This window comes from Callorhinus ursinus, unplaced genomic scaffold, assembly GCF_003265705.2.
Source record: "Callorhinus ursinus isolate GAN/ISIS: 27379988/994484 unplaced genomic scaffold, GSC_fseal_2.0 scaffold5, whole genome shotgun sequence".
NCBI classification, from domain to species: Eukaryota; Metazoa; Chordata; class Mammalia; order Carnivora; family Otariidae; genus Callorhinus; species Callorhinus ursinus.
The window spans coordinates 62157773-62174296 of NW_027397067.1; the positions used below are offsets into that span (position 1 = coordinate 62157773).

The window sequence follows — 16524 nt, forward strand, 5'->3', positions numbered from 1 at the left end:
GATCGTCTTCCATCTGTTAAAAAGAAAGTTATGATCGATAATGACTTCTAAGTAATTGTTAAGCACACCCATCTTTGTTGGGGGTTGTTTTTGGCCTGAGGTTCAGCAAGATGCCTGCCTGTGAGTAGCTTACATTTTGAGCAAGCATCACTGTATTGTTTCCAGATGTCACATGGATTGATCTGGTTAGGCTAGGCTTATGTGGCAATAACAAACATCCCTCAGAATCTCAGGACACAAGTTTATTTCTTGCTTCTGTGAAAAGTCAGCTCTAAGTCAGCTCCCAGGTAGCTGTCCTCCATGGGATGACTTGGTGATCAAAGTTCTTTTGACTTGGTGTTCTGCGATCTAAACATGTAGCCACCATAATCTCCAAAAAGAAAGAGGGAGTTGGAAGTTTTGCCAGGGTTTTGCTGCCGTTAGTACTTGTTGCTTTTTCTCAAGAGGCCGTCTAGAACTAGTTTAAGAGCCTGGGAAGTGCAAACTTCCATGAGCACAGGAGGAGAGAAGCAGATACTGGTGAACGAACACAAGTGTCATTCCATGAAAAGCACTGGTAAAAGCAGATACACCCTCACATCCCTATGCAAGGTTAATAAGCCTTAAAGCCTAAAAACTGTATGAGCTGCTCATCCCCAACAACTCTATTCTTCCCCCAAACCTGTTTCAGCTGCTAATTCCCAACAACCCTATTCCTCCCCTTTTCTGAATGCTGATAATAGGCACTAGCCTCTTCACTACAAGTGTAAACCCATTAACAGTAGGCAAGTATGGCTGTGGGTGAGAGAAGTCAAAATCAGGCTGGACAAAACAAGGCAGGATTAGCTATTTCCACCCAAGTGCTTTCATGCTGTTACCATTATCCTCCAAACTAAACAGTCTAGCTCTTAGGCTCAAAGTCCAATGATGACAAGCCAAGAATAACAAGAATCAAAGCAGCAACAAGACAAGCAGAGAAACCAAAGGGATACCACCTCCTAGAGGTAAGGACCAATGGAAAACCCCTTGGTTCCAACACACATACTTACTCATACACAATGCAACACATATGGCCTTTGGTCTATCTCTAGCTAAGACCTCCCTTGTAAACCTAGATTCACAAGCTTAATAACCTACTTGATATCTTCTCTTGGATGTAACTCAAATTTTAAAATTAACATGGTCAAAATGAAACTTCTGATTTTCCCCCACAGAGCTTCGCCTTTTAACACCCTCCTCCCTTGCCAATTTACCTATCTTAATTAAATAACACCAATTCCCAGTTAGCTGCTCCAACCAGAAACATCTGAGTCATCCTTGATTCCTCCCTTTGCCTCATGGGTTATACCTAATCACATCTTACCAATTCTATCTTCAAAATGAACTCTAATTTGCCCACTTCTCCGTGTTTCTCCTGACTCCACCCTGGACCAACACACCATCTCGCAACACCATGAACTCCAATAGTCACTTCCCAGCCTCCCCATTTCTCTTCTTGCTTGCTTCTAATCAACTCTCTGAAGAGCAGCTTGAGTCTTCTCTTTGTAAGTCCCTCCCCTACCTAAAACCCTTCAATGACTTCCATTGCACTAAGTATAAAATTCAGACAAAACCACACAATCTCTCCTCCAGTATCCTCTTGAGCCATTTGTAAACATGACACATTGGTCTTCTTTTCTAAGCAGGATATAGTCTGTACTTGAGGGTCTTTGCACAAGCTGACCCAGTTCCATGAAGTGTTCTTGCTCCCAAAAAGTGTTCCTGCCTCTTTTGGCGTGGTGGTATTTTTAACATTTTTAACAGTTTCTCAGACCTCAGTTGGTTTCCTTCCAAATATATATTAGAATTTGCATCACAGTACATGTTTGAAATCCAGTTTCCACTTCTGTCTTGCTCAATATAGTATCACCAAAAAAGGGGTCTAATAGATACTTTGAATATAGAATGACATGCACATTTTTTAAGGATACGGGAGCCATTCTCACAGAATAAGAGGTTAACTATACCTTTATACTATGTCAGCGTCCTGTTTACCAAGGGTTTACAAACTAAGTGGCCTATAGAAGCCCAGCTGGAAACACGAGGAGTAAAGAGGGCCAGGCGCGGACAGAACCAAACTAAAAGGGGTAACCGTTGACAGCTGCAACTGGTATAAATTTAGGCTTATCATTTCCAGGTTTAAGTTTGAGAAGTGGGAAATCTGGAGCTTTTAAATAAAGAATTTCTGGGTTTTTCCACTGTTGAATCAGTGAACTTTAAGTCTGTGTGGGCAAACAAAACTTGTTGATAAACCCAATATGGCTATAGGCACCCAATTTGAAATCCACTGCTAAAAGAAAAAAAAATAGGAAAGAAAAATAATTATATTCTCTAATCCATCTGTCCAAAATATTTTGAGGATAATGATATTAATAACAATAGTAGCAAACTTACATCATCTTACAATATGCCAGGAGCTGTTTTAAGCACTGCATATATAAACTGCAGTGATTCTAGCTACCACATACTGAGGTAAATACGAGGATTATCCTGGCTGGACAGATGAAGACATTGAAGCCAGAAAGAGGTCAAGAAGTTAGCCCCAGGTGGTACAGCTATTAAGTAGCAGGGCAGGGATCGGACCTAAGCCCTAGAGCCTGTGAGTTTTACTATGTAATTTGAAGATAAATCAAAATAGTGAAGTCATATTCTCTATAAAAATGCCTGTTGGGCGCCTGGGTGGCTCAGTCGTTGGGCGTCTGCCTTCGGCTCGGGTCGTGATCCCGGAGTCCTGGGATCGAGTCCCATGTCGGGCTCCCTGCTCCGCGGGGGGCCTGCTTCTCCCTCTCCCACTCTTTCTGCTGGTGTTCCCTCTCTCGCTGTGTCTCCCTCTATCAAATAAATGAATAAAATCTTTAAAAAAAATGCCTGTGTGGTAACAAATCCAAGTTTTGATGTCTTCCTCTCTTCTGTTTTAGTTCTGGCCTGTACTGGCCACCTCTCAGTGGTTACTTTATCTGGGCCTTTGTAGGGTTAACCCTTGTCTATTTAATACAACATGAGAGAAAGCTAGTATCAGATTCTCCCCCCCCCCACCAAAAAAAGAGGTTACACAGTATGTAACATAGACACATGAACAATTAGGGGCTAAACTGCTTAATTATATTAAGAATGAGGAGGTGCCAGAGTCTGGCTTTGGTTGTGGCATTTGGCCAAAAATCTGCTATTAGGATTTGGTTTTGACCTTGGTTTTTAGCAGACCAAGTAGCCAAATGCCATTTCAACCATGTTTCTGGCAGCCCCAAACTTGTATGCAATTAATGATCATTTGATCATACAAGTTATTTACATATCTGATCACCACAGCATCATCGATAACAAATAGGGGTGGGGACCCCTGGGTGGCTCAGTCTGTTAAGCATCCGCCTTTGGCTCAGGTCATGATCCCAGGGTCCTGGGATAGAGCAGGGAGCCTGCTTCTCCCTCTGCCTGCCGTTGCCCCTGCTTGTGTGCTCTGTTTTAAAATCTTAAAATGACAGATGGGGTGTCCTTCAGGTTTACTGTTGCTATATGAAAATTCCCTCTCCAGTAAAACAAGGCATGTAACTTAGAGGTAGATTCTCCTGGTATGCTTCATACAAGATAAAAAGTTTATCAGCCTAGTGATAATTACAAAAATCCATGTAAACAAAAAAGTAGCTGTACCCCTCGGACATATACCAGGCATGGCTACCAGGCATGGTTATGAGTAATAGGGATCTAACACTGAACAAAACCAGTCCCTGCTCTCAGAGTTTACACTCTGGTGGATGAAGGTATAAGATAATCATGCTCATAATACAGAAGCGATATACCGTTTTAGCAAGTGATGAGTACACTGGAGCTGGGGAGGAGATCAGGAGCATTGGAAAAAAGGTCATTATTTAAATAGAAGAGCCCATGTCAACTTCACTGAGAAGGTTAAGCAGCCAAGACTGAAAGGGGATGAAGCATTGCCTGTGCATCCTGAGGAAAAGAAATTGCAGGCAGAGCGGACAACCAGTACAAGGCTCTGAGGTGGGAAGATGCCTGGCTTCATCCTGAGGTAGCCTAAGCAAGGAAGAGTGTAGTAGCAGATGACATGAGTGACTTGCCACAAGACAGATCACGTAGGGCCCTGGAGGGCATCTGAAGGACGTTGGCTTTTGAGGAAAACAGGGGGCCATTAGATGAACAACAGGATCTGACTGCTGAGTTGAGAACGTTTTACAACGAATAGTGTGAAAACACTGCTTTAAAAAACAAAACCACGATAACAAAATTAAGCTTCATTTTGACAATTTTTTTGAAAGCATCTTTTTCAGGTACTAAAAAACTAAAAGCTTTAGTTTATGGGACTGTTTCAGTGAAGTTGCCTCGTGACTTTCAACCACGATGGCAAGCCCAAGAGTAGAAGTCTTTAGTAGTTATTGTTGGAGAAGGAGAAAAACTTAATGACTTGGGGGCAGGAGGGAGGTGGGGGTGGGCATATGACCATGAGCACGACCCTGTAGTGACAGAGATGGACAAAAACGTAGGTTGCTCCTTTACTGACCTCAGCTGAAAGAGAGCATATTTTCAGTATCACAGATGTGCAATGTAAAACCACAAGAGCTGACAGCTCGGAGAAATTATTACCACTGCATTACAATGCCAACTTTAAACAAAATCTGCTTGGGATAATTTTAATTAAGTTGTAATAAATAGACATTCTTATTAATATTCCAGGTTATTCTTGTATGCCAGACATTCATTCTACGATGGTGATATTCAACTTCAGCCAAAACATTATTTAACACTCAGCTATTTGGCTTCTGGCCAAAACGCATATTTGGTATTTTATGGACCAAATGTTTGGGTCCCCTCCCAATTTCCTAACTTGAAGCCCTAACCTCTAGTGTGATGGCATTTGGTAATGGAGGCCTTTGGGAGATAGTTTTAGATGAGATCATGAGGGTGGGGCTCCATAGGATTAACATCCTTTCAGGAAGAGGAAGAATGACAAGAGCTCACTCTCCCTACCATGTGAAACCACAGCCAGAAGGTTATCCATCTGCAAGCCAGGTAGAAGGCTCTCACCAGGAATCAATTAGCTGGCACCTTGATTTTGGGACTTCTCAGGCTCCAGAACTGTGAGAGGCATAAGTCTATTGTTTAAGCTACCTAGTCAATAGTATTTCACTACAGCAACCCAAGCTGACTAGGATAGTGTATATCTAAGGTTACCCATGAAAGCAACATCTGAAAGCTATTTCTAATTCATAAAGAACTGGAAGTAATGTTTTAGGTATGGATTGGTACCTGGTGGTCTGATTTTCAGTTTAAGTCATTAGTTCTTAATCATTTAAGGAGAAGCTATTGTTTTCCATTTCCTTCAAGTTTTACCTCAAGAAAATAGGGTAGCAATCAGGGGAGTCAGACGATGCTTACACTGAGGACCCTGCAGAGAGCTATGGGTGGGGATGAAGGAAATTTGTCACATGAAATCTTGGCCAACCCTGGAGGTAGCAGAGATCACTGGGTCCCGACACAGAGGTCGGAGAGTCTAAGTTTGGAATGCTTGCCTTAGACTGCAAAACAGCTATTTGCCCTGGCATAGGAACAATCTAGACTTTGTGAGGATGAAGGATAGCAGATGGGCTATGGAAGTATTCTTTGCTCGCCCTGTGTAGGATATCTCACTTGCACTCACCATTCAGAAAAGTATTCTCCTGACATGGTCCATCATCACAGGAAGAAAGATTTATCTTTCCGCTCACTTGCAGAGAAGCTAAAGATAACAAAACTACAGGGCAAAAAACTATAGGAAGACTAAGCTGTCGCACATCAACTGATTCATTCATCAAAGATATTCTTTATTATGTGCTGGACACTGTAGCAGGTAATGATGTTATAGCAGTGAACAAGAGAGACAAGATCACTGCTTTCAAGGAGTTTTAATTTTACTGGAGACACAGAAAATAGATTTCAGACAGGAATAAGTTCTATGAAGGACAAACCGTGATGTCAGAATGTGCCTGGGGGACTAATTCAGTTAGGGTGGTCAGGCTTCTCTAGAGAGACCATTCTGAGCTAGGACCTAAATGAAAGGCATCAGCTGTGCAATGATCAAGGGGGAAAACAGGCAGAAGGGATGGAAAGTACCAATGCTCTCCAGAATGACCTTGGTATATTCAAGAAACAAAGACAAGTATGTCTGGAGCTCAGACAACCAGAAGGGAGCCTGCTATGTAGTGAAGTTGAGAAGGCAAGCATGGCCCAAATGTCTTAGAGTCTTATCACTCATGACAAAGTAAAAAATCTGCATTTGTTAAGTGTTATGAAAACTATTAAGCATGCTGAGCAGGTGAATGGCTTCCTCTGATTCAATACTGCTGTGTGGAGAATGATCACTGGAGGACAAGGGTGAAACGGAAGCCAGTTAAGAGGCTACTGATGTAGTCCACGGGAGGAGAGATGGCGAGATGGATCCATGTGATGGCGGTGGAGACGCGACACACATGGATTTAAGAGTAGGTAGTTGGGGCAGGTGGAATACTCATTGGCATATCATGTTCATTCGTCTCTATACAAGGGAAGTGCCTATGCCATTTGCAATTTGTTTCTTTTACATAATGGAATACTCCATTTTTCCAATTATTACAAAATCTTTCTCAGTGTATGAGTAATATCATGGCAGTTTTAAATGATTACTTATTACAATTTTTTTTCCTTTCCAACTATAAACTTTTGATAGCTTATATCCAAACAGATCATAAGCTGTGCTCATTCATATGTTTACAGAGAAGAGAAAGTTTCTTTAAAATGATTTGAAGTTCCCTCTTACCTCCCACCCCTCTCCCCACAATTCTCTAAAATACTGGGTGTGCAGCATCAGAAGCTGAGCTGTCTAGCGCCTCCCATCTGCTGAAGCATAGGCAAGGTGATATGCAGCAGTGAGGACAAGCAGATGTGCATCTAAGCCATAGGTCCATCACTTATCTCAGTGAAATGCACCCACTTCCTCAAAGTCACATGGAGAGCCCCATGCAGAGCCATTTACCATCTGGCTCTTTATAATAAAGTTTGCAAACCCCTGTTCTATATGGTCACCTAAGTTCAAGTGTTCATAGCCTATACTGTAGTTGCTGTTGACCTATCAAGGAAAGCAGATATTTGAAAATCTTCCTAAACATGCATTTTTTTTTTTTAAAGATTTTATGACGGAGAGAGAGAGAGCATGCGCACACATGCGCACAAGTGGAGAGGAGAGGGAGTATCACCACGGAGAAGGGAGCCCAACACAAAGGCTCGATCCCACCTGAGCCAAAAGCAGATGCTTAAGCGACTGAGCCACCCAGGTGCCCCGCTAAACACGCATTTTATAAAGAAGGTATTTTAGCATGTGTATGTGCAGGGAGAGAGAGGGTAAAACTGTATGTGCTCAGAGAAGATGTGTGTTTGTTAATCTAAAATGCCCTTCCCTAGGAACTAGCATCAGCTCTCTAGCTATGGGTGTAGGCAAAGGCCAAACCCTGCTTTCTTCTACTACCTTCTGATGTTCATCTTACTCTTTCTCACATTTTCATGTGTGGCTCTGCTTTACCTGTTTGAGTTCTTTACTCAGCTGGGTTAACCAGGGTTCTCAGATACTTCTAGGCTTTTCCAAACTCACTCATCAAGGACTAGGCATCTTCATCACAACTACAGAATAGGCTCACTGCGGTCTTAAATCCCACGTATGTTTATCTCTTCCTCAGGTACAAGATGTACATTTGCCTTTATGTAGATGCATAGTATTCTGAACTGTCTCGATTCTGAATGTTAAGGACTCTAACTGCTTCCATGGTTGGATATTGATCTTCAGAGTTTCAGAACAGAAAGGAAAAGCATTTGGGCAGAGTGCTTCCAGACAAGCCCTCCCTAGAACTCAAAAGCCCTCTCCTTCAGAGGCCTGTCTTTGCTGTGTCAAAACTGTCAATGAAACTGTAACTCGGTTCTGATCCACCTGCTCTTAGGAGCTCCATCTCCCCCGAACATCAACTTTCATTCTGCAGCTTCGAATGGCACACACTATAGTCTTAATACCCCAGAAAAGTACCATGAGCCAAATGGCTCTAAGAACTTGTGTCAGATAAATCTGTCAGCATAACAGAGTGAAAAGCACTGGCCATGGATTAGAACTATGTTTCAGGCTAGACTGGGCATCAAAATATTGGAGAACCCATCGTCTCAGTTCCCTTACCTATAAATTAGGTGGGCAGATGCTCCCTAAGGTTCCTTCTTTGTTGAGCATACCACGAATCTGTGGCTCAAATACATCCTACGTATTCCACTTTTCAGAGCTCAACACTTCGGTAATGAATGCTTACCTCTTCAAATATGGGTTTGCTGTAGCTTTTCCTGAGATCTTTCCAAGTGCCCAGTATGTATGTGTTGGGGCCCTGGAACTCACACAACATGAAGTCATTCTGGCTTGTCTCTCTTGTTCTGACCCTTCTGACAATTCTTGAAGTGTGTGCTCATTATGTTTCCCATGCATTATGTCCCTTCATATCACTGGTGACATTATATTGGATTGGCAGCTTCTTTTGGAGACACGCTGGCTCCCCGAGCCAAGAAATACAGATAGCCAAGAATTAGATCATTCTATCCCCAAATTGCCACAGACCTTCTCAGAGGCAGCTGAGCAATGTAATCTGATCAAGGTTTAAGTACAATCCACCCTTCGCCTTTTAACCCAAGTCAAAATTCTTTTAGTTTTCTGTTGTAATCCCAGATGAATGCTTCCTGCTCATAGTTACAAACGTCCACCAGCCACCTCCAGTCAACTCTCATTTATCTGCCTGTGGCTTATCCAAAGCACCAGGCTTTCTCCTCCTCCTGCCTCCAGCACCAAGTTCCAGGCCAGCTCCTTTAACTCTGTGCCAAAGAAATACAAACTAAATCTAATATTAGCCTAATGAGAAAAGGCTATCTGCTGCCAAAGATTCACATAATGCATCCCAAAGCCAAAGGCAGGCAATTATTCACTGTTTTAGATGCTGGCATTGCTTCTCCCTTATATAAACAGAGATCAAGATTTTCAGTACTTCTCTGAGGAATACAGATGACATGCAGTGTTTTTTTTACCTCTTCTTCTGCCTGGTTGGCCAGATTCTCAGTATAACAGATTCTATTTTCTTTTCAAATAAATAAATCATTTGTACATTTAGCGTCAAGGGAATAAAAAAACCCTGGGTTTGGAGGCATTCGACTTATATTTGAATGCTAACTTCCTCTAGTTGTTAGCCAGAAACTAAGTTTTGGCAAGTCATTTGAACACTTTGCTTTCTTAGCTACAAAATGGGGATACACATTAAAAAAAAAATACAGGGGCGCCTGGGTGGCTCACTCAGTTAAGTGCTCAATTCTTGATTTCAGCTCAGGTCATAATCAAATGGTTTTGAGATCCAGCCCCATATCAAGCTATATATATACACACACACACACACACACACACACCTGAGCAGTCACACATATATGAGGGACACTCAAAAAGCCATCTCCAAAAAGCCACCAAGACTCCTGATCATCACTCTTACCACTTTACAGGCTCTAGTGAATTACCATTGTTGGCCAAAAATAACTAAGAATTTACTGTAGGAAACCCTTATTTTACAGGCATAAGAACACAAAGGGAGCGTTTCCTCATGAGCACCTAGAAAATCAAGTCTAGAAGGCAAAAGTTTTTCATTTTCCAACACTGTGTTTAGGCCACCGGCGAGCATACATACTAGAATTCCAATGGGAAATGGCCAGGATACTACCCGCTGATAGGTTGATGCAGTCCACGGCCAGAGTTGCCATGGAAACTGAAATCCCAACCATCAGAGCATTTGGGATCATTCTCAAAACAGACCCCTATTCCAACATTTTTTATGACTGATGCACCTTGGAGGCAAGGCCCAACCAAGGACAAGAGTCAGAGAGAATGTTAGTACTACTTTTTCATCTTCCTCCTATAACCCAGAGAACTTCAGTAGCTTTCTATAGATCAGAGCACTGCTGACAGAACTTTGTGATGTTCTAGGTCTGTGCTATCCAAAACAGTAGCCCCTAGACACACGTGGCAACCGACCACTTGAAATTTGGCTGGTAGGACCAGGGAAATGAATCTACTGTATTTAATTTTAATAAATTTAAATAGCTACATATGCCTAGTGGTTACCATATTGGACAGTGCAGGGAGAAAATAGATCCTTGCTCTTCATTGCAGCATTCAAATCCCATAAACTTGGCTCTAACATACTGTTCTAACCTGTTTCCAAAGCATGAGTCTTGACTCCAAGGAGACTGATGCTGAGCACACCTAAGGACGTCTGCTGCCAAACCTTGGCTCCAGGTTCCACTTCATTGCTTCCATTCTTACGGCTGCATATTTGTGTTTTACCTGTATTTCCCAACAGAGGTCCAGTTCTACTCTGCTGGTGCATACTCTCTGGCTGCCCTGTCTCTATGGCTTGTGAGAAAAGGCTTAATAAACCTTGGACCTGGGCCTGTCCAGGAAGGACGACCTCAGCCTCTCGTAGGACTATTTCCTTGTAAACTGCTATGTGGAACTACACAGGGTCTGAGGACTAGGAGTTGGCCTTGGGCCTCCAGGACTAGAATGGTAAAAAGAATAAAAATAAATCAATGGGAAACAGAGGTTGTGCCTTCTTTGTGTTAAGACCACCACCTTGGCTCTCATCTCTGCCAGCTATACACGCCCCTCTATGGGGGAGGGGACAAAAGAAGCTGTGTACCTTTATAATTTCTGCACCTCCCTAGGAGATGAAAACGCTATACTTCTTAGCTCTTGCCCCATATCCAACTATAAAACTAAGTTAACACAGGGGTTCTTTGTTTGTTTGTTTTGTTGGGTTTTTTTTGCATCTTCGACTTGTGTGGTTCTGCATATATAGTCTCTCCTGAGTCCCAAGTGCTCAGAAGCATTTAGAATTTGCATTGGTAAATATCTCTTGCAGATCCACATTTCAGTTGGCTCCGTTTTTTTTTTTTCCAACTAGACTCAATGCTGCCCAGTCATGAGGCTTAATTAAAAGTGAGCTTGGTTCTCCACTGGTTTCCCTTTGGTCTGTAAGAGCTACGGGCATCTCCTGGCACAGACCCCCCTCTTTCTGGAACTACTAGTTCTAGTCTTTTGAGGATTAGAGCCAAAGGCTCTAAAATCACATTCTAAGAGAAGTAAAAAAGATAATTTTTCCAAGAATAAATATGAGAGAAAGAGAGGAAAGAGATATATATTTTTAGATTATGAAAGCAATACAAATTTCAGAGCCAACATGGTATATTAAAAGCTCATGCTACAATCCCCCCTTCCTCAGGCTCTAGAAACTTGAAAGTACTAGAAAGTGCATTTTTTTAAAAAGATTTTATTTATTTATTTGACAGAAAGAGAGCCAGTGAGAGCAGGAAACACAAGCAGCGGGAGTGTGAGAGGGAGAGCAGGCTTCCCGCCGAGGAGGGAGCCCGATGTGGGACTCGATCCCAGGACCCGGGGATCATGACCTGAGCTGAAGGCAGACGCTTAACGACTGAGCCACCCAGGTGCCCTAGAAAGTACATTTTTAAGTTGATTTAAAGCAAAGCTTGAAATCACGGAGGAGAAATCTTTAGGTGTCAGAAAACCATAGCAGTGAGGGGGCATGAAGCTCACTACACCTGCTGGGGATCTGGGACAGGTGATGTGGGGAGGGATTGGTTTCAAAACCCAACATGGCTGGACTCCAAGTGGCACGGCCACAGGCAGGATGGGGAACTGGAACCAGGTTCCTTGTGTGAAGCCTGCAAGCAGGAAAGTGCATATGGGATGGGGGTGGGGAGCACTTGGTGTGCATCATCAGTAGCAAAGGGATAGAAAGTCAAACTGAACTCTAACATAACACTTGGCCAGAGCTGTGACATCCCAGAAAGTTCAAGAAGAGGCAAACACAAAAGCACCTCACAAAATGGTCTCCACAACTGAAGGCACGTGAAGGCAAGAAGTCTCCAAGAGAACTCACTGCCTTAGCAAAGAACTTACTAGCAACAATGGGGAGGCCTGGGAGGAAATACAGCACCTTAAAAGGCAGAATATCGACTCAAACAGAAAAAGTCACAGTTGAGCTACTCAGGTTAATAGAGCAATCTGAAAAAGGATTTGAAGTCAATACGCTTAAAAACATGCATATCTTTAAAAACAAACAAAAAAAACCTCAAAACAGAAATGAAGAGAATATTTTCCCCATAATCTCAACTCCGGATATAAACCGCTGTTCAAATTGTGGAATAAACTTTTCCAGACTCAGTGATGTTTTACAGAAAAAGACCTTTTCACATAAATGGGAACATACTATATACACTGTGCCATCTCCCCTCATCCCTCGCTTCAAAATATCACACTAATGTTCCCACATAAATACTGATAGAGATTGAATGTCTATGTTCTGTTAAAATTCATAGTTGCCCCCAATGCAATGGTATAAGGAGGTGGAGCCTTTCGTGGGTGCTCAGGTCATGAGGGTGGAGCTCTCATGAATGGAATTAGTGCTCTGAAGGAGGCTCCAAAGAGCACCCTTGTTCCTTTCCACCATGTAACACAGTGACATGATGGCCATCTATGAATAGGAGGTGGGCCCTCATCAGACACCAAATCTGGTGGCACTTTGATCATGAACTTAGCCTCCAGAACCATGAGAAATAAATTTCTATTGTTTAGGGGACCTGGGTGGCTCAGTTGGTTAAGCATCTGCCTTCAGCTCAGGTCATGATCCCAGGGTCCTGGGATCCAAAGCATGAGTCTTGACTCCCTGCTCAGCGAGGAGCCTGCTTCTCCCTCCCCCTCTGCTTGTGCTCTCTCGCTCTTTCTCTCAAATAAAATCTTTAAAGAAATAAATTTCTATTGTTTATAAGCCACCTCGTCTGTGGTATTTTGTTATAGGAACCCGAACAAAGATAAATACATAGGTCTCCTTTATCCTTTTAAAGGGAGGATTCTGTCCCATTGCATGAAACGACATAGTTCCTTTAGCCAGCATCCTAGAAATGGACATTTGGGCTGTTTCCAACATTTTCATATTACAAACCATGCCAGAGTGACAATTGTCCTGCAGTCATTTTTGCACATCTGGATCATTATTTCTTAGGACAAGTTCCTAGAAAGGGAATTATTGACTCGAAAATTACACACACTTAAAATTTTAATAACTACTATCAGACTGTCCTCCAGAAAAACTGTACCAATTTATACTACTGAGTGGCTTTAAATGCAAACATTTCTAGCCAGAGATTTTTTTTTTTTTTTTTAAGTTTAGAGTAGGTCAAGTTACCCAAGATGCACTTACTTATCTAAGAAAAAAGAAAACTCACCACTCCAATAACCCTCTCAAGGCAACAAGAACATTTAACTGTGTTTGTACATGCACAAAACAAGTTCACACCGTGGCACAGGTTTGGTGTAGGTAACACTGCAGGTCTGCAATAATCATACTCTGGTCCTTATTTTGAATTGTGCTCCCCCCACCCCCACCCACCACTGCTGTCATCAGGTCCTCCATGAAGAAAAGCAAATACTTTGTCTAGGCTTTACTAAAACTTCTGTTCACTCCTAAATATGATGTCAATGTGAAAACAATCTCCTTAACCCCCTTTTACTGTAAATGAGCAGGATAATTCAAACGAATCTGGTTCCAATATGTGGTCTGGTCTACTCCCGAGGAAAGGCTCATTATAGACTACTACATTCTCTGAGAAGTATGTTTTCAGCAAAGCAGCCATAAAGTGATCTAGAGGCAAAGGCAAATGCTACCAATGTGAAATTCAGGAATTACTACAGTATCACATATTCCGAATAATTCACAAGTAATCACATCATGTCAGATTTAAAGAAAACTTTGTAATTCCTGAACTGCTCTCAAATGAGATAATCTGGAAATGTTTAAAGTTGAATTAAAATCAGACAACAGCTTTTCTTCGCTCTAATTTTTAATATTTTAAGCATCCTTTTGAAAAGATCCTACTCAAGCTATTTATCTTCCTAAAGATCCTTAATACTTTTTTCTCCCCCTTGCTCTTTCAAGATGCCTGTGTAGCATCAGAGATTGAGGAGGTTTCAATGTAACAGGATATAACAGGGCTCACCTATTTCCAACTCTGCTCACAAACCAAACTTCAACATCAACCAATTTCCTATGAGATGCAATTTCTCTCCACTAAAACGCTTAGTGCAAAATATGTGCAATATCTTGGCTAAATCATTTCCCATGCTCTACAACACACACAAGCATGCACTTCAGGTCATCAATTTTAATTATTCACACTCAAGAAGGGAAGCAACAATAGTAATTATTCAAAACTGTGGATAAAGCAGAGAAATTCACATTTGATTTTGGAAGACGTTTGGAGTGGGGAGGGAGATGGTTATTGTAGGACAGAAAAATGACCTTTCTACTTCAAGTTTTTCTTGGGTGATTGTAACCTTTGCTTTCCAAGGCATGCACAGATTCATTCACACAAACATCTGAAAGGAAATTCCTCTGTAGAGAATGCACAAGGGAGAAACCAAATACCACATGAAGACAAGTTTCTTTAATTTCTAAGGGGCAAACTAATATGAACATCTTCAACTGTGCCCCAAACACGAGCATCTTCACTGATTTCAGATAAAAATCCATCTACTGCCAGTTCCATTGTGGGAAACCTTTACAACAGGTGGTCCTTACTAAAGGATCATCTACCTGTCCTGTCCCATCTTACTGGTGTGTTATGTGCCTACATCTAAGACTAAGAAGAACTAAGTATCCAAAAACAAAAGAGAAATGGTTATCTCTTTCATTGATTAGAGTCCTGTTTATGATTGTCTACCTCACAGAATTGTTACAGAGACACACTAGGCCATACATCAAGAGTCTTGGAAACAGGACCTGGAATATATGCATTTATTTAATAAAAACACCAGTGATTAACAGTGTATGTCAGCAAAATCCCTCATACACATGTGGCACTGGGCCTTTTTACAAAATCCTTCCAAAGTATGGTATTATTTCATCTGCTCAACTCGATGGTGGAGGGAGTTTTTACAATCTCTACATAAGAAGAATCTGAGGCCTGGATAGTCACATGATATGCCTAATGTCATAAAATGATAAATCTGAGAGACTGGCAAACAAATCTTTCACCTTTAAGTCCAACGCATTCTTCTTGATAGCCCATTCTATACCACGCTCAGCCTCATGACATGACAAGGCCCCCAAATGTGTTTTAGTTGCACTCCAAAGGGGATGCAGTCAACATTTTGGTTTATTATTGCCTAGAACCAAGCAGCAGTCAGTTGTTCGTTTAACTGAACATACAACAGTGAGTAATGAAAAAGCACCCTCAAGTTCTCTGTGGCTGGACCACAAAATATCGAAGTTGTAACTTTCGAATCTCCATAATTTGGCGGATTATGACCTACCTTAGCCGTCTCAGCTTCTGCTGGCAGTCGCTTGGGGGTTCCTTTTTGGTCAAGCACCTTCTGAAAATTTTTGTTTTTAATGGATTGGGATTCAACACCTTCCCCTTCAATCTGCAGTTTAATGCCTTCGGCCCGGGCAGAGTGATCAATACCCCGTGGATTCAAGCCACAGTGGAGAGCTAGGAGAGAGGGGAAAAATTTAACTCCAAACAAGTCCGACAAAGAAGGTGTCCATGACAGATGGTATTTCATCTGACCTAAGCAGGAAGAAACAAGGCAGCAGTAAGTTTAGAGGTGGTGTGATAACTATGGGAAATCCTCTGGGGAGAAGGGAGCATGACGTGGAGGGCACCCTGAGCTCTCAAGTCAAAAACTTCAGTACAAACCCAGAAACCATCACTTCCAATTTGTCTGACCTTGAGCAAGTTACTAATTCCCCCATCACAGATGAGAATACCAAATCAGGCAACTTTGTTACTGCCTCCCACACACACACAACTAGTTCAATTAGCTTCTAGTCTCTGCCTCCATCTGGAGAGCACTCCTTCCCTCCCCCTCTGAACCTATTCAAGCACCCGCTGGAGTGCACCCTCTTAAATTCAGTGCACGACTATTTGCTGAGCACTTACTATGTGCCATCCCTGGGTTAGATCTTGAAAACACAGGTTTTTATACGACAGATGTTCCCTTCAAAGATGCTATAGTTCAATAGGAGAGGCAGAAAAAAAAAAAGACAAAAGGACAAGTGATTTCGAATGAGTTATTATTGCTACATGAAAGAAGGAAAGACCAAAGTGGAGGGTTCCAAGGAGTCAAGCCTACTGGCTTCTGACTTTTCCTGTTTTACCCTCTCCACATCCTCTAACATGGATACCCCTGCAAAATCTACAGCCCATTTCCTGAGCATGTTTATTCGTTCAACAAATACTTACTGAGTCCCTCCACTGTACCCAGTATCCTAAAAGAAATAGCAATGAATGTTATAGGAACCGTACATTTCTCCCAGATGACCTCCATGAACCACTAGGGGTGTGGGTGGGTGTCTCTCTCTCTCTCACCGGGGGGGGGGAGGGAGGGAGAGAGAGGGAGAG

At 42.1% G+C, this 16524-nt stretch overlaps 1 protein-coding gene across 9 annotated transcripts in view; it reads right to left on the bottom strand.

The window, feature by feature from the left end:
- The window catches only part of SAMD12 (sterile alpha motif domain containing 12), a 378670-nt gene that overhangs the window by 323444 nt on the left and 38702 nt on the right, over positions 1-16524 (bottom strand). For all 9 annotated transcript variants that reach the window (XR_012378308.1, XM_073893137.1, XM_073893141.1 and 6 more), the window contains exon 2: positions 15434-15612. Coding sequence is in view for 8 of the 9 variants with exons in the window: in XM_073893137.1 (XP_073749238.1) it covers positions 15434-15612 (179 nt within the window). In the remaining variant the exon portion in view is untranslated. The remainder of the gene's footprint in view (positions 1-15433; positions 15613-16524) is intronic.